This window comes from Sodiomyces alcalophilus, assembly GCF_042370955.1.
Source record: "Sodiomyces alcalophilus JCM 7366 unplaced genomic scaffold ACRALscaffold_1, whole genome shotgun sequence".
NCBI lineage: Eukaryota > Fungi > Ascomycota > Sordariomycetes > Glomerellales > Plectosphaerellaceae > Sodiomyces > Sodiomyces alcalophilus.
In genome coordinates, this window is record NW_027263532.1 from 2,445,030 (window position 1) to 2,469,494 (window position 24,465).

Genomic DNA, 24,465 nt, shown 5'->3' on the forward strand with positions numbered 1-24,465 from the left:
GTTTGTTTTTCTTTTTCTTGCCCTTTTCTCTTCGAGTCATGAAAACCAAGAGGTCTGAGTAGAATCATCGGCAGTCTGTGGAGGGGCTTGCGCCTCTTCCACCCAGCACTCGAAGAAGAGTGGCCCAGCCTGAACCGTTCGCAGCGGTGTTGACGATGTACCACCTATTGCGGAACCTGGGACGGGATTGGAGCGGGAAGCTGGTTGGAGGGCAGGTTCGGTAGGGATCCAGGGTTGGGAATGCTGGGGCCCAAAATGTCAGCTAGATAGATTATGGAGATGGCTTCACACAAGAGAAAGGCATAGGATATAAAATAGAAGCAGAAAGACAGGGGGGGAAACAACTCACCTCAATCGGCGCAGGCGCCTCGTCTCTCAATTCGACAGCGACGGTGAATGTACTACCCTCTGGTAGCAAGCCCTTCGTCTCAGCCGCGTACGCGATTCTCCTTAAAGCACCACGGATGGCCTCGTCGACGTCCACCCAGTTGACGGCCCTCTCCCGCTCGAGCTCGTCAAGTTCCTCCTCGTCAAGGGGCCTCCGGGTCCTGCGTTCCCTGCGGTCCTTCTCCTCCCAGGCGCCGGGCTTGGCGCCTTCCTCGGCCCAGGTTGGGAACTGACGGACGTCAAAAACCCAGCGCTCGGCCACGTCGAGGGTCCGGGGGAGGTGAGTGTTGATGCAGACTTTGGCGAGGGAGCCGGCGGCGAGGAGGGGCTGGATGTGCTCGACGGCGTCGGAGATCCAGGCGCAGAGGCCTGGGTGGCGGGATTGCGGGACGGGGAGGTTATGGTGTTTGGCCAGAAGGAAGGTTTCTCGTGGGTACAGGCCGCGGTGGTAGAGGATGGTGTGCAGCGTGAGGGTCAGGAAGGTGGTGAAGGTCGAGAGGAGGGTGCGGGCTTGTTGGTGGGGTACTTCTGAGCCGGGTTCGGCTGGTTGATGTGCTGGGGACGACATGGGGAGGACGTAGAGACGTGTCCCGAGTTGACTTCACGGGCGCATTTGCGAAGTTGGTTGAGTAGAGGAGTGCTTCTGTTCTGCTTCTGCTGGCGGCGGTGGTGAGTTGCGGGAGGCATGACGCGTTTGCAGGTTCACGAAACCGACACCGAGTCACGTGTGAGCGGTGCCTAAGGCGGTCAGCGCGATAAGATAAGAAGCGTTAGTCGCCGGCAGCTGCCTGGAACTCGGGAGGCAGCCATGGCTATGCGACATGTATGACGCATTCCAGGAGCCCAAAGAAAATACATCCGAAAGTGTAAGTACTGTAGCGTATTACCCTAAAAGTACAACAAACTGGATTTTCGTTTTCTCCCCGTATATTCCTGAAACCAGCCATTGTACGATGGTCCTTCCTACAAGGTATTCGTATTTGGACCTTGGTATTCAGTAGAGCCCGGCGTAATAGTCGACGTGGCGTGATTGGAAGACGTTTAGCTAATACGGGGAAGTGGGGATAGGACTACAGGTGGCTTAGCTTGACGCCCGTTAAGTTTCTACGGTACTACATTAGAGAACGAGGTTACTCTAGTCCTACCCTACCTGTTGTATATTATGGCCGCCAGCCATCGTCATCGGCGTTGGACACAAGAACTTGCACTATTCGACATTTAGTTTTCCGTGAACCTGCCGACTCAAACAAGCTCTCTTTATTTATCATTTGCCGACCAAATTCTTCAGTCCGTATTCCAATAGCCCACTCTACATACCCCGCGATGGTGAATCCTCTGGACGTGCAGGTTATCCTGCAAGCGATGGCCGATGCCATCCCCACACTTCCGCCGGGCGACACGACCTCAGATGTCAGCAGCTCCTATGAGCTTCTCGCCCTCCTCACACATGCCTGTATGGCATCCCTCAAGTTCCGCCTCCTTGGCTTCGACGAGGAGAAGAGGATAGAACAAGAGATTCAAACCCATGCCCCACGGCTGCCACCCTCATGGAACGCCGGCTTCGGCGCCCTCTCCTTCGTCTACGCCCATAAACAGACGTCCATGACCGACCTCATCAACATCACCCGAATGGGGAACAAAGCCGAAATCCGCGGCCTCGCCATCGGTCACGACGTCATCCGCCGCCTCGAAGTCGTCCCTCGCGATTATGTCAACTCGTCCAAGCTGCCTCTGCGCATCACCCTTCGGGAAGATGGCTCCGAAGATCGATCCGATCTGCCTGACAAGCTCAAGGCTGCGTTTGTGTCCGAAGCCAAAATCGCAGAGATCATCGAACAGTTCAAGGTCAAGATAATTCAAAAGCTCATACCCAAGTTGCAGATGGAGGGCTACGAAGAGTCGCCCGATGACCGAGATGCCGGGGGCAATGTCGAGCGAGAGGCGCGTGGACGGGCGGGTGATGAGACGGGAAGACCGTTCCCGTACGACAGACCTCCCGAGCCGGGACGACCGTTTCCCCTCGCCGACCCATTTGCCGAGCCACAACCGCCACTCCGACCACCTGTACCCGCCGGGGACTTCCCTCCTCCCGGCTTTGAGGACGAATACGAGATAAACCGTCCACCGAGGGGCCATCCCCTGGCCGTCCCTGGCCGCTCACCCTACAACATCGGCCATGATGATCTGAACCCCCCTGGCCTGGGGCCCCATGACCCCTTGAGGCCGTCATTTGTTGGCGGCGGATTGCCCCGTCCAGGTGGCAGTTCGGGAATGCATCCAACTTTCGACGATCCGCTATTTGGGGGACCGGGAAACCAAGGCGGATACGATCCTCAAGCTCCTCCCGGGGCAAGATGGGATCCTGTTGGTCCCGGCGGAGGTATTCCTCGTAGGGGAGGTGGTAGGGGAGGGGGCCGAGGACAGAACCCTTTTGGTGGAGGAGGCTTTGGTGGCTTTGGTGGTGGCTTTGGGGGCGACATCATCTAGGATGTATTTGGTGGAGGAGTAACTGTTCCGGTATCTGTAACACTATGTTATGAGAGATGTACTGTAACGTGATCATGACTATGACAGTTGACGATAGTATGAATAAAATCAGATTTCCCTTGAAGATTTTTATCTTGGTCTATTCCCATGCCTCTAGAGCAGTGGATTGTCCTTAAAAGCAGCCCGCCGCGGTGTACGAAGTAATTACATACAGGTAGTAGATCTACTTCGTAATTACGCGCTGACCGCCTGTAGAGCTGCATCGCGTGTCGGAATACGGTCGTCGGAATGAACCCCGCCACTGGGGAAGTAGCGGAGGACGCGGCCAGGGGACCTGCAGGCACAAGAGGAGGGGTTTGGCAGCTCAAAATAACGCCAAGACGCGGTGAAGGTACCTATCAACCTATGTACCTACATACATGTACGCATGTACCTACATACTGTGAGCCCCTCCAAAAAGCATCATCTCTCCGCACACCGAGTCGGGAACAACTTTTGTCCCTTTTTTACCATTTTTCTTTTTCTGCTTCCCTTCCTTCCCAATCACAACAATAGTCGGAGGCTCCCCACCTGCCTTGTCGATATCTATGCAGCATGGAGGACCAGCTGATCGCCCAGCTCCAAGACATTGCACACGCCAGCTCCGAGGCCGGGAGCCAGGCTAAACGACAACAAGCCGAGATCGACCTGCGACGCTCTCGAGGCAACCCCGCGTTTCCCACGGCCCTGGTCAACATTGGCAGCCATGCCTCGGTCGACGAAAGCGTCAGGGCTCTGGCCATGACCACCCTGAACAAATTCATCCACAGAAACTGGGCACAAGAAGAAGATCCGGAGGAACCCCTCTTCGAGATTCCAGAAGCGACGAGACAAGCCGTTCGGAACTCTCTCCTCCAGCTTGCTCTCAACAACGAGGATAACCGAAAGATTAAAGCATTGACCAGGTAGGAATATGATCTTACTTGAGAGCTTAAAGAGGCTCGAACTACGCCTACGACCTTGCGAGCCGGGAGAGGCTGAGGCTGACAATGCTGGGACCAGTTATTCTGTCGGTAAAATTGCAGCCCAAGACTACCCCGAACGATGGCCCGACCTCCTTTCTACCCTCTTCACCGTCGTGCCCGGGGGTTCCGACGCCCAAGTATACGGAGGCCTTAAGATACTGAGCGACGTTATCGACGAGACGCTCAGCGAGGACCAGTTCTTTAGCATGGCGAGGGAAATCGTCAAGGCCGTCACGCAGGTTGCCTTTGACGAGAATCGGAGACCCAACCTTCGCGCCCTAGCCATCTCCATCTTTCGCGGGTGCTTCGATCTCATGGATATTGTCAAGGATGACCACCCTACCGAAGTCAAGGGCTTTGCCGACGAAGCCCTCAAGGAATGGCTCCCTTACTTCCTCCAGATTCTCAAGGCGCCCCTTCCCGAGTCGGCCCCGCCCAACTCAGACAACCTCCGACAGCCCGAAGCGTGGAATAGTGTCATCTCCATCAAGATCCAGGTGGTCAAAACACTGCTCAAGGTCAAGACGGTCTTCCCCAACCTCTTGACGCCCCACAGCACCGCTCTCTTTTCCGGCGTCTGGTCGGAGCTCCAGAACCTGCAAGGACCGTACGAAGAACTCTACATCAACCACGGCGCCCAAGGCCGCATGGAGGATTCCGACGCCCTCCCTTTCACCCTCGATTTCCTCGTCGTCGAGGAGCTGGACTTCCTAAACCAGTGCTTCCGCGCTCCGCCCGTTATTGCCGAGCTGGCAGGGCAGCTGGAACAACATGCGCCAGGCCAGGAGGTCCCTTGGATGGTGGATATTACCAAGATGCTGGTGTCCTACTCGCGTATCGGCAGCGAGGAGCTCGAGATGTGGGAGATTGACTGCTCCCTCTACCTCGTCGAGGAGACGTCGGCTTCTGCCAACTATACGGCCCGCATTGCCTCAAGCGACCTCCTCATCAAACTTGGCGAGTGGTACAACCAGAGGGCCGTCGATGCTCTCTTCGCCCACACCCAGACCCTTTTCGGCCCGGAGAAGGCGCCGTGGGTCACCCAAGAGGCCGCCCTTTTCCTCTTCAGCATGCTTCTCAGCGACTTCCTGGACATGGACAAGGTCATTCCAGACCACATCACCCAGGCCTACCTGAACCTGGTCGATTACACCATCAACCAGTCCGAGGCGCCGTTCTTGAGATCGAGGGGTTATCTCCTCGGAGGGAACTTGACGCGGGCCATCCCGACGCCCCCTGCCCTGCTCGATCGCACCATCGCCTGCATCTCGTCCGAGACGGAGGAGGTCGTGCAGCTGTCGTGTGTCAAGGCTCTCGAGTATTTCATGCGGTCGCAGCGCGTGCTGGCCGATCGGCAGGTCCCGATGCTCGCGGCCCTCTCGCAGTACATGCAGAACAAGGACCCCGACGAGCTCGAGAGTTACGAGGAACTCGTCGTTACCCTGGCCGAGACCATCCGCCTGGCCATCAATCTCGATCCGCGCGTCGTCATTCAGGCCCCCGATGTCCAGTCCGTCGACTTGCTGTTCGCCATCATCAAGCACGCTGCGGCCAACTTCCACGCCATTATGATTGTCAACGAGTCGTTTGAGGACATTGTCGGCGGCCTGTCCGACTCTGCTTCTTATGCCGCGTTGTGTGCCAGGGTTCTCCCGACTTTGATGGCTGCCTTTAACACTGCTGCTGTGACAGAGAACGATCCACTCGTTACTGTAAGTCTTTATTTTCGTCAGCTACCTTTTGTCCCAGACTTGCATGCTCTGCGATTTTTACCTGCTGACGTGCCGACGAGACTGCCGCCGAATTGCTCACCTCGCTTGTGGAACACGGTTCGGAACCCCTCCCCGCAGGGTTCGTGGCGGCCACTTTGCCCAAGCTGAGCAAGGTGCTGATGGAGTCGAACGAGGGCGAAGTACTTCGTCCCGCGGCCGAGGCCGTCAAGTATCTCCTCATGCACGATCACCATCAAGTCTTCGCCTGGCAAGAGGACGGCAAGTCAGGGCTTGAAGTGTGCCTCCGCATCATCGACCGCCTTCTGACCCCATCCGTCGAGGACAATTCGGCATCAGAAGTTGGAGGCCTGGCCGCCGAACTTGTTGAGAAGGCCGGCAATGAACGCCTCGGCCCGTTCCTGCCCCAACTTCTCCAGGCCGTCGCCACGAGGCTTGCCACAGCAGAAGCCGCTCCTTTTATCCAGTCGCTCATCCTCGTCTTTGCGCGCCTGTCCCTGGTCGGCGCTCATGATGTCGTGGAGTTCCTCGGCCAGATCCAGATCAACAACAAGAGTGGACTGCAAGTGGTTCTAAGCAAATGGTTGGAAAATTCCATCAACTTTGCCGGCTACGATGAGATTCGCCAGAACGTCATCGCGCTTTCGAAGCTGTATTCTCTCAATGACCCCCGCATCGCCCAGGTCATGGTCAAGGGTGATCTGATCCCGAACACCAACAACGACGGGAAGATCCTGACGCGCTCGCGCGCCAGAGCTAGTAAGTCCTCCAAACTGCCTTCCCTTTTTCCCTACCATCCCCTTCCAATCCGGTTTATTGTTCAGCATACTCACTGAAGAACCCGCAGACCCTGATCAGTACACCATTATCCCGGCCACCCTTAAGATTATCAAAGTTCTCATCGAGGAGCTGCTCTCGGCTTCCGGCGCCACTGCGGCCTCGTCAACGGCAGCGGCCGCCGTTGCCGCTGCTGCCCAATTCGACGATGCCGACAAGGACGACGATGGCTGGGTAGACGACGATACACTGGACCTCAGCCTGGGCACTACCAAGGAGGAGCTAATGAATTTCATCGACTTCGCCGGGGCGCGCCAACGCGACGACGAGACGCAAGCATACCTTACCGAGTTCTTCATCCGAGCGGCCCGGGAGAACGTGGCCAACTTCCAGGAGTGGTACGGGATGCTGAACGAGGGAGAGAAGGCCAAGCTGAACGAGTTGGCGTAGGCCATGACTCGGTAATCGGCAGTTGATCTGATGCGGGTATATATATTTAGATTCACGAATCCACCGTATGTCTATGGGCGGTCAACCTTAATGAAAACTACTAATTATGCAGTGGCCTTTGGCGCAAGCAGCCTGCCGATCGGCATCATTGTGCATCTACGTAGGTTTGTATGGCATGGGAGAGAAGAGAAGGACATGACGTGGTATTACCGAGATGTTGGGGCCGTAAGGCCGGCGCACATTCAGTTATAACAAGTCATTGCCGTGTGGACAGTTGGCTTCCAAATTCCCCCATTCCCTTCAACTCCTCATATTGTGACCATCTCCTTTTCCAATGATATTCAAACACTTTGGACGGAGGCCATACTTGGAGCGTATCACGAGTTCAAGACATCGGTCTATAAACAGTGTTCTCGCCTTTGAGCCTCGATACAGAAGCGGATGATGAGGACCATTCGTCATCCACGCTGCCTTGCAAGTGGAATGGCGGGACGATAACGAGCGACAGACAGGCCGCAGTCTTTGAACTACCTTGATCTTCTAAAACAAATCAGGTCGTTCGGATCAAGGAAGTACGAAATGCGACGGACGGACACATTATCATGGTCGTCTAGGTAGCAAGGCCAGTCAAAGCGCTGGTCATCGAGAAGAAATGCTTGAGGTTCACGGGAGACGGATTTGATGCCATCCCAGGCCAAGAAGTTATCATTGGTGTGGCTGGGCCCTAGATAGACGACTTGAGGTGAAAATGGCTCGGTGGTCCTGGGACAGTGAGACTTTCGTTGCTATTCGGAAGCTAGAAGAACAAGGGTAACGCATAAGGGCAATGCGATAGAGGCGAAGGAAGGACGGGATGATAAAGATGGAACATGGGCAGGGGAAGCAGGACGACGTCACCAAAGCCAAGGCTTATTAAGCTGATCCACTTTCTTTTCAATCTGCTTATCGATACAAGGAGCTCTTATCGATAACAAAGCGCGGGGCAAAATGTCAATGTCGAAGGCACAGGAGCCTCTGCCGCGTCGGACCCAACCTCAAAATTCGAATCTGACGCAGCTCCAAGAACGCAAACTGGCCTCGATTTGTCGATTATCACTTTCCCAACTCGCTTGATACGATATTTAAACACTTACAAATATCATGGAACCCGGAGAAGTCGAAAGCGACCCCATTGTCGCCTCCTACAATGTCGTTCTCAATCCGTCTCTCCCCGGAAACCGCAAGCTCTGGGTCCTACAACAACCTAACCGCACCGACCTAAACCAGGCCCCTCCCTGTGCCATGCGCCTAAAACCTCAGACCGGCATGGTCGAGGTCGACATTAACCTCGATTACCAGCGCGCCTACGATCGGGACAAGGGCATGCATTGGGGCCGCCATCTGAAGAACTCTCTCGCTGCTAAGAACGGCGGATCCCACGGTCTCGCCGGCGGCTTCGGTGTCGGTGCCGCACCCCTGAGGCCCAAGAAGCGCGACGAGGACCGCGACGACGACCTAATGATGGACTGGGCAGAGGCCCTACGACAGGATAAAGTGTTGAGGACCCAATCCCTTGGCGGTACTTGTCCCGATACGAAAGAGGTTCAACATATGATCGGCGTCTTTCAAGGCAGTTCGTTGCACCCCTCCTTTTTCTTCACCAGAGCTTCACGTATTGTATCTTCAACAAAAAGAACAAAGGAAATAGCCGAGGCCGCAGCTAACACTTTTTCATGCTCTCCCTAGACGAGCTTCACCTGACGCCTGTTTCCAACCTCGTACACCTCCGCCCCCAACTCCATCACGTCGACGCCGTGGCCCATCAAGAACGTCTCTCTTCCAACTCCGCATCCGCAAAAGACGGAGCCGCCGGCGGAGGCGGCGCGGGCGCGGCAGCCGGTCCAGCAAGGGCCATCCACATGACCATCAAACAAGGAGGCGATAACGACGCCATCAAAACGGAGACCATGCTGGATCGACTCCGCGCCGTGCAAAGTGAAAAGTGGCATCAGCTGAGGTATACCGACGAAAACGACGAAGCCGCATGGGATGTATATAACGAGAGTTTCATCTTGCGCCACAAAGACGCTCCGGGTGCGACCGAGGAGGTGCCCAAGGAGGGAGCCGACGGCCAAGAAGGCACCGACAGCAAAGAAGGCGTCGAGAGCAAGGAACCCGTCGAGCAGAGCAATCCTTCCGACCGCCTGGGGAGGCTATACACTACCTGGAACGACGAGGACCTGCTCGAGGCCGTCAGCGGTATTGTGAAGCCCAAGGGCCTTACCAAGGCCGAGCTGCAGAAGAAAGCCGAGGAGGAAGCCGCCGCCGCAGCACAAGCCGCCAAGGCAAAGGCGGAAATGGATGCCAGGAGAGCGGCCCAGAGGACCAGGGGTGGTGCGCTTATGGCTCGTGGACGTGGCGGTCGAGGGCGAGGTGTCCCGGCAGCACGTGGTGGAAGCTCTGCTGCTGCTATGGACCTCACGTAAAAAGCCTAGTCGCGCTGCAGTGCGTGCGACCATGTCTACTTTGATACCCAGAGCATGAGGGCAGGAGGAGATCATATGTGAGTGACCTCGTTCATGCAAGTTGCAAAGACGAGTGCTACGTCGAGCACTCACCCATTCCCTGTATGCCTAGCAAAGGCCGAAGCTGCCACGATGTCATCTACTCCCACGCGTCGCTTCAGAACCGTGACCCCGTCATGTCATTGATTTGTCTTTTTCCCCTCGCCAATATCATTGAACTGCCCGTCCCACCCAGCAGAGGCCCGCATGCCTCTAATCAGTTCCAAATCCTGTACCTTTCATCAAGAAAACCCGCTTTACATAACCGAGAATGCAACTTTTCTTTTTTCTGGGAGCGTGCAAAAGTGCGCGAGTCGACGACGATGCAAGGATTATGGTCCCATAATAAGTACGTTAAAAAAGAAAAATGTGAAAAAAAGGCAAATCCTACATCGAGGCTATTGTGCCGTTACTGCAACAGTTCAACATCCAATCCAATCGAGTGCATGAACAAATTGACCGTTCCCAGGCGCTGCGCAGCGAGCGACGCGGGGAGAGTCTTCGCATGCGCAACCGTATCCAGCACGCGGTCCTTGACAGCAAGTACAAGACGCTGCTGCTGCTCGGGGTTGGCGCTAACACCGATGGCGGCCAGAAGCTGCCAAACGAGGACGTCCTCACCGGCATTTACGCTGCCGGGGAACATGTGAGGAAGGGTTGGCTCGAGAACGTTGAAAAAGGCGTCGAACACTTGGTCCCTGCATCATGTCAGCTCATGTCAGGGGTAGTCATCGGCTGTCACCGAAGATGTAAACTTACCAATCGTTCCAAAGTTGAGGGTCGCCTCCTCCAGCCTGTTTAAGCAACTCGGCCCGGCTCAACACCAGGGTCAGCATAGATGTGCCGACGCGCGTCTTGGCGATCTGATCAACGTTCAACTTGGCGATAATACCCAATACGCCTGTGACGATGTCGATCTGCGTATCGTTAAAGTACGCGAAGAGACTGGGCATGACAGACATGGAGAAGAGCTCAATGTTCTCGCGCAGCTGAGCGCTGAGGTTCTTCTCCCCGTGCGTAAGCTGTGCGTCGCGGACGACATCGAGCGAGTCGAGATGGAAGATGATCATGGTGAGGATCGTGGTCCGCTGTTCGAAACTGATATGACGGAAAACCCGAGAGAACACCTTTTTGCCCTTGGGGAATGTCAGGAATGCGATGAAAGGATGGACGGCGTTTTCGCGGATCGGCTCGTGAACTTTGAGTTCATCCCAGAGCCTAGCGTTCAAGTCATGTGCTGTCGCCAACCACTCGCGGTGTTTAGCGTGGAATTCATCATGGTTTCCGTTGGTAGGCGGCGCCGGCGCTAGTCGCGCATGGTCTTCCATGAGCATGATGGTGGTGTAGACGCGCTCAATATTCCTCAAGATGGCTTTTTTGTCGAGCGCAGTCGAGGACGCGCCGGTTCGCTTGCTGGCAGCAGCTCGGTGACCGTCCCCTGCGTTCTCGCTGCGCTTAATATTCAGCAACGGCTTCGGGGTCTTGGCATTGCTGAAGGAGATCTTGCCCAGACTGCCCGCGATGACAAGCTGCGGGTTTTTAGGCTTGTTCTTCGCCGCCTCGACAGCGCGCTGCACCTGCTGCTCCATTCGTTGGGCGTGGTTCTCGGCGCTCCGGCCCTGTCGTCGCATTCCCCCTTGTCGACTTCCTGTCTGGAAAAGATATGTCTGTGCAAAGTTGCTCAGGGGTTGGTGGGGGTTTTGACGCTGGCCTCCACGAATCTGGGAGAGGACTTGGTAATAGAAATCCTCTGCCAGCGCACCCTCGTTTCCTGTTTCGATCGGGTTGCCAGTCGCGGACACCAGCTGCTGCAGCTGAATGCGGGTAATAAAGTTTTTGTCTTGCGGCGTCATGAGCCCGTTGTCCTTGGACAAGAGCCAAATCTTGTGATTCCGCTTGGCCCGCTTGGTCTCCTGGTCCAGGTAGGCAGCCTTGTCCTCTTCAGACAGTTGCGCAAAGTGTTGTTGCTGCTGCAGATGCTGTTGCTGGTGGTGGTGGTGGTGCTGCTGGCTACGGACTACGGAGCCGTGCGGGCGGTGGGCAGGCTGGGAGGGAACACCGATGCGCGAACTGTCGCCAGAAAGACGACTGGGGTTCTGAAGAATCTGAGTGGGTTGAACAGGTGAAGCTTGAGGCAACTGATGATGACCCAGAGCTTGGGGGCTAGGCACATTGGGAACAAGGCTGGTTTGCTTTGGCGTCTGAGACTGAGGTCGTTGCAGGATTGTAACCGGATGACCGTGGCCATGATGTATAGGAGGTTGAGTGAGCCGCGCTTGTTCCGCCCCATATGGTTGCTGTCGCTGGGCCGAATCAGGCCGCCCGTAGTAGTCAACGCGGTCGGCGGCGTACTCTTGTGGCTGAGGTGCGGGTTCAGTCGGAGGTTTTCCCTGGCGCTGGGATTGCTCGCGCATCGCCCTCTCGACCTCTTCCAAGCTCAAGACCTTGCGACCAGACGCGGGTGGTTGAGCTTGCGACTGAGTGGCAGGTTCGGCGGTGGATCTCTTGGCCGGCATGCCCCAGAGCGAGGCATCAACATGAAGGTCAGGGATGGGCTCAGCCTCGGGCTCCTTGTACTTCTCATAACCGGTCCTGACAGGCTGGGTGTAAAGATGATGCGCCTGGGGGTAGTGTGCGCTGGTCGTGGAGGATGTGACCGGCGGGGCGGCATGTGCAGAGGCAGGAGCCGCCTTGGGAGCTGGCTGCTGCCGATTGTAAAGCATATGCTCTTCTTCAATGGCGCCCGAGACCTTGGCAGTCTGGCCAAAGAAATCAAAATCCTTTCCGACTGGCGCTGACCCAGTATCATCACCACCACCAAAAGTGTCGTCATTGAACGCATCGCCACTCTCATCTAGCTGGTCCCCCAGACCATCGTACGTATCCTCAAAGTCGACAGCATCGTCATCGTCGTGATTTCTTTGGGATAGGCCAGCAAACGGGTCCTGGGCCTGAGAGAACCCCGGCGCTGCCGTATTGTGGCGCGTCGAGTCGAAACCAAAGAATGACATGCCGAGTGTTTGGTTGAATCGGGTAATGATCTCCTCGTCAAGAAAAGAATTCGTTTCGTTCTGTGAATTGTCAGTACTCAACACAAAGTAATTGTGGAAGGAGCGTATAAGACGCAATGAGGGCCAAGGGCTTTCTATAGGCCAGGGCCAGAAGGACTGAAGGTACGCAGAAGGGACTGAACTTCGCAGTAAATGGCCACAGAAACAGCGCAATGCCAGTCGTAAATCCACGGACGAGGGGCAGCAACTCACGAGAGAAAGTCCGACAGGGGAAGCAATACTAACCACTAAAGATAGGAGTTTCGGTGAAGCACAATTTTCAGACCTGACATGGTGTCGTCAAAACGAAACCGGACTCAAGACGGATGAAGACTGGAATGTCCCGGAAGGCTACTTTGCCTGTGCTCGGTCAAGTCGTCTCCGTATTAAATTGAGTAGAAGAAGAAAATAAAGCGTGTGGCGCAATGCGCCGGGGGTCAGAGGAACTGAGGAAAAGGGACAGAGGTGGTGATGTTATGTTGTTCCGAAAAGCTTAGGCTGCACCGTTTCTTGGCCCCTGTTGGTTGGGTTGTGGAGGGGAGGAAAGAGCTTGCGGGAGAGGGGTGGTCTTGACTTGCCGAAATTCCTCCAAACCAATCAATCAGATCGTGCAACATTATCAGTATCGCGAGCCCAAACACGTGATGCGATGTTGCTCACCCAGCAGGTACGTACTCATATACCAGGTACATCCGTATCCGTGTTTCATAGGTAGCTCTGCATCGTCAAGCATTTTGCTGTCTTAGGAATTAGGTAATCCTGCTTAACGTGGCACTTACTAACTTATTAACGCGTAACGTAATTAGTTCGTGGTGCACAGTGGCTCGACACAAGTGTCGAGTGACTTTCTGCGTCATGACGGCGATTTTGGTCTTTCTATATAAGGTACCTGTGCTAACAACCATTGGAGTTTGAAAAAATCTCAAAATAATACAACTAGGTCTCCTATAACCCGGAGAAGCGTATTTATCCTGTAAGTTGCTCTTGGAATACGTGGTGGTTTTCTCCAGAGTTCGTCTAAGTAAAATTTGGCAAAGTTATCTGTATGTATTTGAAACCAGAGGTAATATTCTATGAAACGTCACGTCAGTCAGTATGTACATCTTGATGTGAGGCCGACTCTTTGGTCAACTCCCACTGTGGAGCTTGGGTACACTTATCACGCTATCCCGCCCAATCTTAAGGTCGGCTTGCTTTGTGTGATGCGTTTGCGTACTTTCTACGCAACCGTTCTGTCCAGTTTCGTAGCTAGGTAATTATTCTCCCTGGGGTAGGGACTACGTATTACAGTACAGTATATACATACCTACCGTGTCTCACCCTTGGCTAACGTCTCCAAGGTACTACGCTGTGTACCTTCTGCAACCAGCCTTTGCATTCCCTCGAGGGAAAAGTCATAAATCCAGTTTGGACCGCCCTTCTTTCCTTCTTTCCTTCAACCTTCTCACCCTCACCAAACATTTTCATCCATCGATTCAGTCAGTCGGGACCCGTCAAGATGGCGGCAGGCTCAGCACGATACGTGCGATACATTCTCTTCGCTTTCGTCGTGAGTTAATCCCATTTTGTGCTAACCTCTAGTTTGAGGATACCCGGCCATAGGCGTTTTGGCCATCTCCCCCTAACGCATCAGTCGCCGTCCTAGCCTCGATTGCTAATACATCCCATCATCGTTCTAGGCCGTTACGATTCTCTACTTCATCACGCATTCGAGCTATGAAGGCGTACGACTGCAGGATGGCACCTTTCCTGGCGGATCGCAAACAGGCCCTGGCAGCGGCGAGAACCAGCAGACGTCCCCGCAGCCCGACAACCCTCCTGCTGAAAAACCACGCGTCATGTCTGACTATGATCCCAAAGACTACCCGATGGCCATGACGCCCAATGATCCTGGTTGGGGCGACCTTGTTGGCACCGCCCCAGGTCCCCGCGTCAACGCCACATTTGTCACCCTGGCGAGGAACAGCGATGTGTGGGAAATTGCGCGCTCCATCCGAGACGCTGAAGATCGTTTCAACCGTCGGTATAACTACGACTGGGTCTTCCTCAACGATAAGCCGTTCGATGAGACGTTCAAGAAGGTGACCACCTCTCTTGTGTCCGGCAACACGTTTTACGGCGAAATTCCCACCGAACATTGGTCCTTCCCGGAGTGGATTGACCAGGACAAGGCAGCCCGGGTCCGTGAGGACATGCGCCAGCGCAAGGTCATCTACGGTGACTCCATCAGCTATCGCCACATGTGTCGTTTTGAATCCGGCTTCTTTTTCCACCACCCGCTCCTCTTGAACTACGAATACTACTGGCGCGTGGAACCCTCCATCTCGCTCTTCTGCGACCTTCACTACGATCCTTTCCGCTTCATGAAAGAGAACAACAAGAAGTACAGCTTTGTCCTGAGCTTGTACGAGTACGCGGAGACCATTCCGACCCTCTGGGAGAGCACCAAGAAGTTCATGAAGAACCACCCGGAGCATATTGCCCCAGGCAACTCGATGAGCTTCCTGAGCGACGACGGCGGCGAGACATACAATCGTTGTCACTTTGTACGACCCCTGCCCAGTGTACTGTCGTCTCTTGTGACTTTAGTTCCTCGACTAACAGGCATCTAGTGGTCAAACTTCGAAATTGGAAACCTGGACTGGCTCCGGTCCAAGGCTTACACTGACTTTTTCCAGTCGCTGGACCAGGATGGCGGCTTCTTCTACGAACGCTGGGGTGATGCCCCCGTGCATTCCATTGCCGCCGGTCTTATGCTGCCGAAAGAACAGATTCACTTCTTCAACGATATTGGGTACTTCCATAATCCCTTCACGCACTGCCCAACTGGCGAGCAGCTCAGGTTGGACCTGCGATGCCATTGTAACCCTGACGACAATTTTGACTGGAAGGGATATTCTTGTAAGTAACCTATCCATACTCCCCACTTCCTTATCTTGTCCGCTGACTGAGCGAAAAGGCACGAGTCGGTTCTTCGATCTCAATGGCATGGCGAAGCCAGAGGGCTGGGAGTCCCAAACCTAAGAGAGATCTGCCCCGGAGGAGACAGGGCAGCTGAGCTGGTTGTACTAACACTGACTGCATTTATCATGACAAGGGAGGGGATTTGCCTTCTACTAGCCCGCAATTGGTTAGGACAACAGGCAGGTCAAGGGATCGGTATTTAATGTGGGAGGCGTCAAGGATTTCTCATGGGCTGCTCAAATATTGTCGTGATTGGAATGAAAATTGCTTCTTTGTAAAACGACCTGTCGGCATTACCGACATGACGTGATGTAATTTTGTTACAATAGGTACATTGTGATGGCCTCCACTCTTAAGCCTCCCGAGGTCACATTACTGTTGTCCTTCCTCCGTCCACTGTAATATCGTCTCTGTCTGCCAGCATCTTATCCAGCCGTCGCCTTCTTCGGCCTAGGCGTGCCGTACTTGCTACGGGCATTTGTCCGGTTCGCAACGCCACCAAGGTCCAGCGCGCCACGCACAAGGTGATATCTTACACCAGGGCAATCCTGACTCCGTCCGCCGCGCACGAGGACGACGCTGTGCTGCTGAATGTTGTGGCCCTCGCCAGGGATATACGCGGTGATCTGACGACCGGTCGAGAGACGGACACGGGCCGTTTTTCGCTGGCCCGAGTTGGGCTTCTTGGGACGCTGAATGCCGACCTTGATGCAGACTCCCTTGAGGAGAGGGGATTTGGTTTCCGCAAGCGCGGGGGAGACGGCGTGGCGAGCTCGCTTGCCCTTACGGCAGCCCTGGAGATGGGTTAGTGGCACGCATAAACACAGCGCGCATGCGTAAGGGGTGATGGGAGAAAGGGGGAAAACGAACCCGCAGGACCTGCATTACAGTTGCATTCTGGGTAGGAGTTGAAGAGAAGAGACGTGTTTGGCGGAGGGAATTGCTGATAGACGAGGCCGGAGTAGCGTAGGAGACAGGAGCTGCAAATGCCAACCGCCTTGATGACGGGGCGAAAAGTCGACCAAAGATTGCACTGGCCATTTTGGATGTTGTTGTTCCAATCTGGCGCTTTGTTGGTTAACGTCCGTCGTCGTCTCGACCGCTTCAGAGGAATCTTTCGACCTGCGACACGCATATCGCTGCTTACATAATGAACGTTGTTTTCTATCACGTGACCTGATCGCTCACGCGCTAGACCCGGGAATAAATCACATGCCGCTTCCGGTGAATAAGCCGTTCCACAGCATCGCCGGTGACAGCCCATTGTGGGGAGCTTCGGGGATGGTTATCCTCGGCTGAGGACCTACCCACTTACGTCGCTGTACCATAGGATTAATGAGTCGGCACTCCGGACCTTGATCTTTTTCTTCCTTTCTTCATTTTCTCCCGCGTGTGGTTAATGGATGTTTAAATAACTCTTTTCTAATCTGCTTCTCCTTGTTCTCTTGTAGACTTCCTACACTTTTCCTCAGGCACTTTCCAACCCTGGTCCAGATCCCCTCGTCAGTTGCATCATGTCGTCGCTTTCACGGATCATTCGCCCCGCGTTGCGGAGGAGTCGAGGTGTGGCGGCGATAGCATCTACCAGGAGTTCTGCACCGACGAGGACGAAGATGCCCTCGATTCAGAGGCAAGGCGATACTCCAACGACCCTCTCCTAACCCACCACTGCTGACATGTCCTATGTAGTGCCGCGAGGCCCCTCTCCACGACACCACGCCGCCTCAACGAAGACTACACCGATATTACCGACATTCCTCCCACACCCATTACCCACTTCTCCGAGCTCGAAACGGCCATGGCGGAAACGGTCAGCAAGTTCGCCAACGACGTCATCGGGCCTAAAGTGCGCGAGATGGACGAGGCCGAGATGATGGACCCCGCCGTGGTTGAGCAGCTGTTCGAGCAGGGTCTGATGGGCATCGAGATTCCGGAGGAGTACGGCGGCGCGGGAGCCAATTTTACATCAGCCATCATTGCGATTGAAGAGCTTGCACGTGTCGACCCCAGCGTCAGCGTCATGGTTGACGTGCACAACACTCTTGTGAACATTGCGGTCATGAACTACGGGTCCCAGAACATCAAGCAGAAGTACCTGCCCAAGCTGGCCACCAACACGGTGGGAAGCTTCTGCCTGAGCGAGCCCGTCAGCGGATCTGACGCGTTCGCGCTGGCGACCAAGGCGACCGAGACGGCGGACGGGTTCACCATCTCGGGGTCCAAGATGTGGATCACCAACTCGGTGGAGGCCGACTTTTTCATCGTGTTCGCCAATTTGGACCCCAGCAAGGGCTATAAGGGTATCACGGCGTTCATTGTCGAGAAGGGCACCGAGGGTTTCTCGATCGCCAAGAAGGAGAAGAAACTCGGCATCAAGGCCAGCAGCACGTGCGTCATCAACTTTGACGACGTCAAGATCCCCAAGGAGAACCTCCTCGGCGAGAGGGGCCAGGGCTACAAGTACGCCATCAGCCTTCTCAACGAGGGCCGCATTGGTATCGCGGCGCAGATGACTGGACTCGCGCTTGGGTCGTGGGAGAATGCCGTCAGGTACGTTGACGTTTGTCCAAAAGACAGTTTCTTTATGATTTTCTAACACCAAGCCAGGTATGTGTGGAACGACCGCAAGCAGTTCGGCAAGCTGGTGGGCGAGTTCCAGGGCATGCAGCACCAGATTGCGCAATCGTATACGGAGATTGCGGCGGCACGCGCGCTCGTGTACAATGCCGCGCGTAAGAAGGAGGCCGGAGAGGACTTTGTCGTGGACGCGGCCATGGCCAAGCTCTACGCTTCGCAGGTGGCGGGTCGTGTGAGCGGCCTGGCCGTCGAATGGATGGGCGGCATGGGCTTCGTGAGGGACGGCCCGGCTGAGAAGTTCTGGCGGGACAGCAAGATTGGTGCTATCTACGAGGGAACGAGCAACATCCAGCTCAACACCATTGCGAAGCTGTTGCAGAAGGATTACACCATGTAAGGAGTTCGCTCGGAAAGAGGAGCATATGGGTCTTGTACTTTCTGCACCACGCCGGTGCAGGGAAGCTAGCCGGCTGCTAAAGAGTCCGAGTCGCATGGTGCCATGCTGTACTTTATAGTCTGTCTCGCGGTACATTGAGAATCCGCCTATTATAGTAGAGTGTCTATATACAAGAGAAATAGACTCTCGATGCTCGAGGTTGGCTCAAGGTTCGCCTTTCAGCACAGAAAGATACCGTGTAACGTTTCGTTCTTGAGGTTTATGACTTGGTTCCTAATGACTGGTCTCCAACGGAGCAGTCGGTCCAATTCAAACAGATAGTAGGTGGGAAGATGGAGTAACATAGACCAAAGCAGAGCAAGGGGTAGGCCAGTATGGTGCATTTCGACAGACAAGAGGGCACTAGTCGACTGCCTTCGCCTTACGAAAGGAGCGAAGCGGGTGGTGACGCTTCCAGCGTCACCGTCGACGGCAGTAGCCACTAGCCCTCATACTTCAGGCTCCCATTCCATTTCACCATGCAGCCCTCCATTGTCAAGGCGAGGGGAGGGGAAGCCGATGGCGAGGGCCTGCGAACCAAGACGGGCCGATCAGCATCGCAGTCGAGGGGTAAGAGATGCTTTTCCGGTCTGACATTGGTATTATGGTCGGAAAGTGTAAAAAATTGACCTAGACTGTCATCCACCGAACGTTATTAGGGGAAGGGGCTCCTATATCACACTAGACCAGACCCAAGGCGTAGTGAACGTATCCGTACTATTTTGTTGATATTGTGATTCCCAACCATCGCGCATGTCTATACCTACAACTGGGAATTCACCGATGCGGTATATGAGATATATATGCTTGTTTGCCAGTACGGGGGGAAGATGGAAAAAGTAAACGGAACCCCCTGGATAATAAAGAATGATTGATGCGAGGACGTCGGAACAAATAAGTATTCATACCTCTTGGGGCCATACAAAGGTCTCGTAGCCTAGCGCCAGGGAGGACGTCTTCTTTGAAGTCATGACCCCTTCGAGGTACCGAGTCCTTGGACGGAGTTGGCTAGTCGGGATGTCTAGGACTCTCTCTCTTTTTTTTTTTTTTTTTTTTTTCTTCCCTCTAATACTACCGGAGACATCACCCCTATCTTCCTAGAATGTACGAATAGGTAACTCCCGTGTACTCGTCACCCACCATACAGCGGGCTACCGGAAAAGATACTGAAAGGTACTCTGATCGCCCCGCCTCTCCATCGCAAACTCCCCCCCGCTTTCTCTGGCGTGCGTCAGTGTTCTTCCCCCCGGTCGTAAGGCCTAAAATGACCTTCTCCCGCCGCCAAATTACTGTAACGTCTTATCCAACCTCCTTCTTCCCTCCAGCACAAACATACTCCATCCAACCCACCCACCACAATGCACACACACACACATTGACACACTGCACATACAAGACAGCCGACTCAGTCCAATATCCACTCTGGCTGTCGACATACATCAATACTTTCAGTGCGTTGCAGGCGGAGCAGGTCCCCCGCGTGCTTAGCATCTTCTTTCATCTCTTTCCAGTAGGGGGATGATTTCCGACCCTCTCTCGTTTGCTCGCAACCGACTTGTTATGTTTGCCGAACCCTTCCTTATTACCCACACCTTCTGTCGCGCCCATACTAGAAGATATTACGTATCGAACCCCCATCACCGTGACAGCCTCTACAGCCACCAGGAGCCGGCGCCTCTCCTACGCTAGCCCTGCAAACAAAACTCGACGGGCATCCTTTTGAGGGCATCTTTTTCTCCCGTCCCGCCGTGGCTTTCAACTCATCGCCTCCCGCGGGCTACTGGGTCAAGGTGCATAAGACCTCCTCGCCGTTCCTTGCCTCGAGATTTGCATTGCAGGCCCAGTATCTCGTCCACTAAGCAAGCACCAACAAATACCGTCACGTTACCGTCATTCCCGTGACGGCATCACAACCTTTGGTTCAATTCTTCCGACGACACCTTCTCCTTTCCTGGACCCCGCGCGAGGAGTCGCGCACCGCATCTGCCCAACATGAGCGACGAAGATCCGGTCCAGAGTATCTACAAGAAGATTGAGCGGGAGAAGGCACTCATAAACGCCGCCAATGCTATGCTGGCCCAGACAGATAACGACTCGGTCCGCTCCCGCCTCAATTCTCAAATCCGGGATGGCCACCGGAACCTCCAGTTCTTCGAGGAAAAGCTTAGAGAGCTCCAAATGCGCCGCGTCAGTTCAGGCATGGACCACTTGTCTCTCGGCGGCTCGACTGGCCAAGCCAACACCGACGGCGCCGCCGACGGTAGCTCGGGTCCTCCTCCCCCGCCCCCCAAGGACGCCTCCTCCTGGGTGCCCTCGTCAGCCCGTTCCGGCAGCACCGCTTCCTACGGCTCTGCCCAGTACAGCCAGATCGGCCAGCATGGCGACTTGATGCCTCCTCGCCACCCCTATGCCCCTCTGGCCCCGGGCGCCGGGGTACCTAAGCCGCGTCCCAATTACACCAAACTCGGTTCGTAACGCCTCTCCGATCGTCTCCCCCATTCTGTTCTTGCGTCCCCCGGGAACCACTACTGACCACTTTACCCCTCGTCTCGCCAGATCTGATCAAATATGATAACCCCTACCTCGGTCCGCGTATCCAGCTCATGCTCTCCCAGCTTCAGTTCAAGCTCAAGGTAGAGGAACAGTATCTGAAGGGCGTCGAGAAGATGGTCCAGCTCTACAGCATGGAGGGTGATAGGAAAAGCAAAGCCGATGCTGCTGCCCGTAGGGTGGAGAGCAAGCAAAAGATTCTGCTGCTCAAGCAGGCCTTGAAGCGGTATGAAGAGCTGCACATTGCTGACGTTTTTGATTCGGATAGCACAGACGGTGAGTTCCCGCACATGAAGCGAGCCCGCCGCCGCCGCCCTCATCATTTCCTTGGAAGTGCCATTATCTAACACTGGTCCGTTCGCAGATGACTCGATCAATATGCCCAATCTTCGCAAGCCTCTTACTGGCCAGCTGACCATTCGCGTTTCCAATATCAAGGACGTCGACCATGCTTCTACCGGACGCTTCAGCCGCGGCCCCGAAACCTACGTCGCCATCAAGGTCGAGGACAATGTCGTTGCCCGCACCCGAACGTCACGAAACGATCGGTGGGATGCTGAGCAGTTTAATATTGACGTTGACAAAGCGAATGAGGTCGAGCTCACCGTCTATGACAGGTCTGGCGAGCACGCCATTCCCATCGCCATGCTGTGGGTCAGAATATCCGACATTGCGGAAGAGATGAGAAGGAAGAGGATCGAGGCCGAGATCAACAGCTCCGGCTGGGTGTCCGCCGACAGAATGGGTGCTCCGCCGAGCCAATTCCCCATGAGCCCGCAACAGCCCACGTCGTTTGGGCCGCCGCCTTCGTCGCCAGGAGCCGCGGGTGGCCAGCCCGGTGGCAACATGGGGCCCCAACCCGCACCCCAGGTCGTCGCCCAGCCCATCGATGGCTGGTTCAACTTGGAACCCGCCGGTCAGATTCGCCTCACCCTCGGCTTCGTGAAGCAGAACAAGGAACGACGCCCGGTCGATCTCGGCCTGAATCGGAAGGGCGCCATCCGCCAGCGCAAGGAAGAAGTTCATGAGATGTACGGGCACAAGTTTGTGCAGCATCAGTTCTACAACATCATGCGCTGCGCGCTCTGCGGCGACTTCCTCAAGTACTCTGCCGGCATGCAGTGCGAGGATTGCAAATATACCTGCCACACCAAGTGCTACACCAGCGTCGTCACCAAGTGCATCAGCAAGAGCAATGCTGAGACGGATCCCGACGAGGAAAAGATCAACCACCGCATCCCTCACCGTTTCCAGGCATACCCTAACATGACGGCCAACTGGTGCTGTCATTGCGGCTACATCCTGCCTTTCGGCAAGAAGAACTGTCGGAAATGCTCAGGTACGTCCATATATTTATTTCACTTAGACAGACCTTGGACATTGGGGCCCACTCTCTCGCTCGCCTTACGCTCTCAGTTCAGAATAACTAACTCGGCCTCCCTCTCCAGAGTGCAGTCTTACCGCTCACGCACACTGCGTGCACCTCGTGCCGGATTTCTGCGGCATGTCCATGGCCGTCGCCAACAAGATTCTCGAAGGCATCCGCACGACGAAACAGATCAACAAGCAAAAGGCCACTACCTCGTTGAGCGAGCGGACTCTCCGTAACCAATCGGTGGCAAGCCCTACTAGTAGTGCGGGCTCGTCCACGTTGGCCGGATCGACTGCGCCGTCGTACACCTCCGGATCTGCCGAGGCCACAGAAGCTGCCAAGCTCATCTATCAACAACAGGCGTCATCTCAGAGGTTGTCTCAGCAGGCCGACCGCCAGTCAACCGGTTCCGCCGCCGCCACAGCCGCCGCATCCGCCGCCATGAGCGGGACGGCTACGTCTCCCGGGCGCCAGGGACAACAGTCGCCCGACTACGCACGTTTCGGGAGTGCCTACGGTGCCCAGCCCGAGCAACAGCCCCAGGACGATGGATATGGCTCATACGCTGCCCAACAGCGCAAGTATAACCCGGCTGACTACGCCAACGTCAATGCCTACCCTGGTCAGTCTCAGGCGGGGGGTCGTCTCGTTATTCAGCCGCCGCCGGCTTCGCAGCCACAACAACAGCTTCACCATGCTCAGAAGCAGCAAGGAGTTCCGCAGCAGCACCAGCAGTCGCCCATGTACCAGCAACAAGTGGCGCCAGTCGGAAAGACGCCCATGACGGATTCCGGTACTCTTCCGTCATCTCCTTCCACTGTCAGCGGCGGACGTAAGCCACTTCCCTCTGCAACCGATCCAGGGACTGGCCAGCGTATCGGACTGGATCACTTCAACTTTTTGGCCGTGCTGGGCAAAGGCAACTTTGGCAAGGTCATGTTGGCCGAAACGAAGCGAAGCAAGAGACTATATGCGATCAAGGTTCTCAAGAAGGAGTTTATCATTGAGAACGACGAGGTGGAAAGTATCCGGTCCGAGAAGCGCGTGTTCCTCATTGCCAACCGTGAACGGCATCCATTCCTTACGAACCTCCACGCATGCTTCCAGACAGAAACCAGAGTCTACTTCGTTATGGAATACGTTAGCGGTGGTGATCTCATGCTTCACATTCAGCGGGGACAATTTGGAACTAAGCGTGCTCAGTAAGTTTTGACCCCTTGGAGTGGTTTGTCGACAGAGCAGCCCACGATCTGACACGCATCTCCAGATTTTATGCTGCCGAGGTCTGCTTGGCCCTGAAGTACTTCCACGAGAATGGTGTGATCTACCGTGATCTCAAGCTCGACAACATCTTGTTGTCGCTTGATGGCCATATCAAGATTGGCGATTACGGTCTGTGTAAGGAGGATATGTGGTTCGGGTCGGCGACTAGCACGTTCTGCGGTACCCCTGAGTTTATGGCGCCCGAGGTGAGTTCGAGATTACCGATTGCGACAACCTTTTCCCCCTTGACTCCCAATACTGACCTCGATCAACAGATTCTTTTGGATAAAAAGTACGGACGTGCAGTCGACTGGTGGGCGTTTGGCGTCCTGATTTATCAGATGCTTCTCCAGCAGTCGCCATTCCGCGGCGAAGATGAGGACGAGATTTATGATGCCATTCTCGCGGACGAGCCGTTATACCCGATCCACATGCCCCGGGACAGCGTTTCCATCCTGCAAAAGCTGCTTACTCGCGAGCCTGATCAGCGGTTGGGTAGCGGACCGACTGACGCTCAGGAGATCATGAGCCAGCCCTTCTTCCGCAACATCAACTGGGATGACATTTTCCATAAACGCGTGCAGCCTCCCTTCATTCCGACCATCAAAAACGCCACAGACACGAGCAATTTCGACTCGGAGTTTACCAGTGTACCTCCCGTTCTGACCCCAGTCCAGTCTGGTACGTTTTTAACCCTCCTCCCTCCCCCCCCCTTGTTGTCGTCTAGTCTCAGAAGACGAGATTACCGACCAAAATACATCGACAAGCCACTGACAGTTGTGTAGTCCTCACGCAAGCCATGCAAGAAGAGTTCCGTGGATTCTCCTATACTGCCGATTTTGAATAAGGGCGGGCAGTCGTTTGGATTGGTTGTT

The 24,465-nt window shown here is 55.1% G+C and overlaps 10 protein-coding genes across 10 annotated transcripts; 6 read left to right on the plus strand and 4 right to left on the minus strand.

Moving 5' to 3' along the window:
* Nucleotides 1–32: 32 nt before the first annotated feature.
* ACRALDRAFT_1073892 (uncharacterized protein) lies at nucleotides 33–1,044 on the minus strand. The gene is made up of 2 exons (XM_071018170.1): nucleotides 350–1,044; nucleotides 33–243 (listed from the first exon to the last, which is right to left on the minus strand). Exons 1-2 carry the CDS (start codon nucleotides 953–955, stop codon nucleotides 37–39), a joined length of 813 nt encoding a protein of 270 aa, XP_070879121.1. The 5' UTR covers nucleotides 956–1,044; the 3' UTR covers nucleotides 33–36.
* Nucleotides 1,045–1,592: 548 nt separating this feature from the next.
* ACRALDRAFT_1059978 (uncharacterized protein) lies at nucleotides 1,593–2,996 on the plus strand. The gene has a single exon (XM_071016154.1). It carries the CDS (start codon nucleotides 1,711–1,713, stop codon nucleotides 2,872–2,874), a length of 1,164 nt encoding a protein of 387 aa, XP_070879122.1. The 5' UTR covers nucleotides 1,593–1,710; the 3' UTR covers nucleotides 2,875–2,996.
* Nucleotides 2,997–3,419: 423 nt separating this feature from the next.
* Nucleotides 3,420–6,915, plus strand: ACRALDRAFT_2045619 (uncharacterized protein). Its single transcript, XM_071021513.1, has 4 exons — nucleotides 3,420–3,818; nucleotides 3,916–5,590; nucleotides 5,671–6,367; nucleotides 6,456–6,915. Exons 1-4 carry the CDS (start codon nucleotides 3,469–3,471, stop codon nucleotides 6,833–6,835), a joined length of 3,102 nt encoding a protein of 1,033 aa, XP_070879123.1. The 5' UTR covers nucleotides 3,420–3,468; the 3' UTR covers nucleotides 6,836–6,915.
* Nucleotides 6,916–7,975: 1,060 nt separating this feature from the next.
* Nucleotides 7,976–9,300, plus strand: ACRALDRAFT_2094219 (uncharacterized protein; the record flags this gene model as incomplete). The annotated part of the gene is made up of 2 exons (XM_071022658.1): nucleotides 7,976–8,447; nucleotides 8,561–9,300. 2 exons carry the CDS (start codon nucleotides 7,976–7,978, stop codon nucleotides 9,298–9,300), a joined length of 1,212 nt encoding a protein of 403 aa, XP_070879124.1.
* Nucleotides 9,301–9,787: 487 nt separating this feature from the next.
* Nucleotides 9,788–12,389, minus strand: ACRALDRAFT_2096918 (uncharacterized protein; the record flags this gene model as incomplete). The annotated part of the gene is made up of 2 exons (XM_071022804.1): nucleotides 9,788–10,076; nucleotides 10,138–12,389. The coding sequence occupies 2 exons, from the start codon at nucleotides 12,387–12,389 to the stop codon at nucleotides 9,788–9,790; spliced, it is 2,541 nt and encodes an 846-aa protein (XP_070879125.1).
* Nucleotides 12,390–13,926: 1,537 nt separating this feature from the next.
* On the plus strand, nucleotides 13,927–15,452 carry ACRALDRAFT_2094713 (glycosyltransferase family 15 protein; the record flags this gene model as incomplete). Its single annotated transcript, XM_071022682.1, has 4 exons — nucleotides 13,927–13,977; nucleotides 14,108–14,974; nucleotides 15,041–15,329; nucleotides 15,388–15,452. 4 exons carry the CDS (start codon nucleotides 13,927–13,929, stop codon nucleotides 15,450–15,452), a joined length of 1,272 nt encoding a protein of 423 aa, XP_070879126.1.
* A 365-nt stretch (nucleotides 15,453–15,817) lies between these two features.
* Nucleotides 15,818–16,433, minus strand: ACRALDRAFT_1027809 (mitochondrial 37S ribosomal protein uS12m; the record flags this gene model as incomplete). The annotated part of the gene is made up of 2 exons (XM_071014823.1): nucleotides 15,818–16,186; nucleotides 16,263–16,433. The coding sequence occupies 2 exons, from the start codon at nucleotides 16,431–16,433 to the stop codon at nucleotides 15,818–15,820; spliced, it is 540 nt and encodes a 179-aa protein (XP_070879127.1).
* A 325-nt stretch (nucleotides 16,434–16,758) lies between these two features.
* ACRALDRAFT_1073887 (uncharacterized protein) lies at nucleotides 16,759–18,662 on the plus strand. The gene is made up of 3 exons (XM_071018169.1): nucleotides 16,759–17,022; nucleotides 17,082–17,942; nucleotides 18,000–18,662. Exons 1-3 carry the CDS (start codon nucleotides 16,907–16,909, stop codon nucleotides 18,364–18,366), a joined length of 1,344 nt encoding a protein of 447 aa, XP_070879128.1. The 5' UTR covers nucleotides 16,759–16,906; the 3' UTR covers nucleotides 18,367–18,662.
* ACRALDRAFT_205871 (uncharacterized protein) lies at nucleotides 18,530–19,376 on the minus strand (the record flags this gene model as incomplete). Its single annotated transcript, XM_071021854.1, has 5 exons — nucleotides 18,530–18,581; nucleotides 18,610–18,816; nucleotides 18,849–19,035; nucleotides 19,088–19,211; nucleotides 19,314–19,376. 5 exons carry the CDS (start codon nucleotides 19,374–19,376, stop codon nucleotides 18,530–18,532), a joined length of 633 nt encoding a protein of 210 aa, XP_070879129.1.
* Nucleotides 19,377–20,397: 1,021 nt separating this feature from the next.
* On the plus strand, nucleotides 20,398–24,437 carry ACRALDRAFT_2024165 (uncharacterized protein; the record flags this gene model as incomplete). Its single annotated transcript, XM_071020195.1, has 7 exons — nucleotides 20,398–20,872; nucleotides 20,962–21,231; nucleotides 21,320–22,294; nucleotides 22,404–23,529; nucleotides 23,595–23,796; nucleotides 23,866–24,271; nucleotides 24,376–24,437. The coding sequence occupies 7 exons, from the start codon at nucleotides 20,398–20,400 to the stop codon at nucleotides 24,435–24,437; spliced, it is 3,516 nt and encodes a 1,171-aa protein (XP_070879130.1).
* Nucleotides 24,438–24,465: the final 28 nt, after the last annotated feature.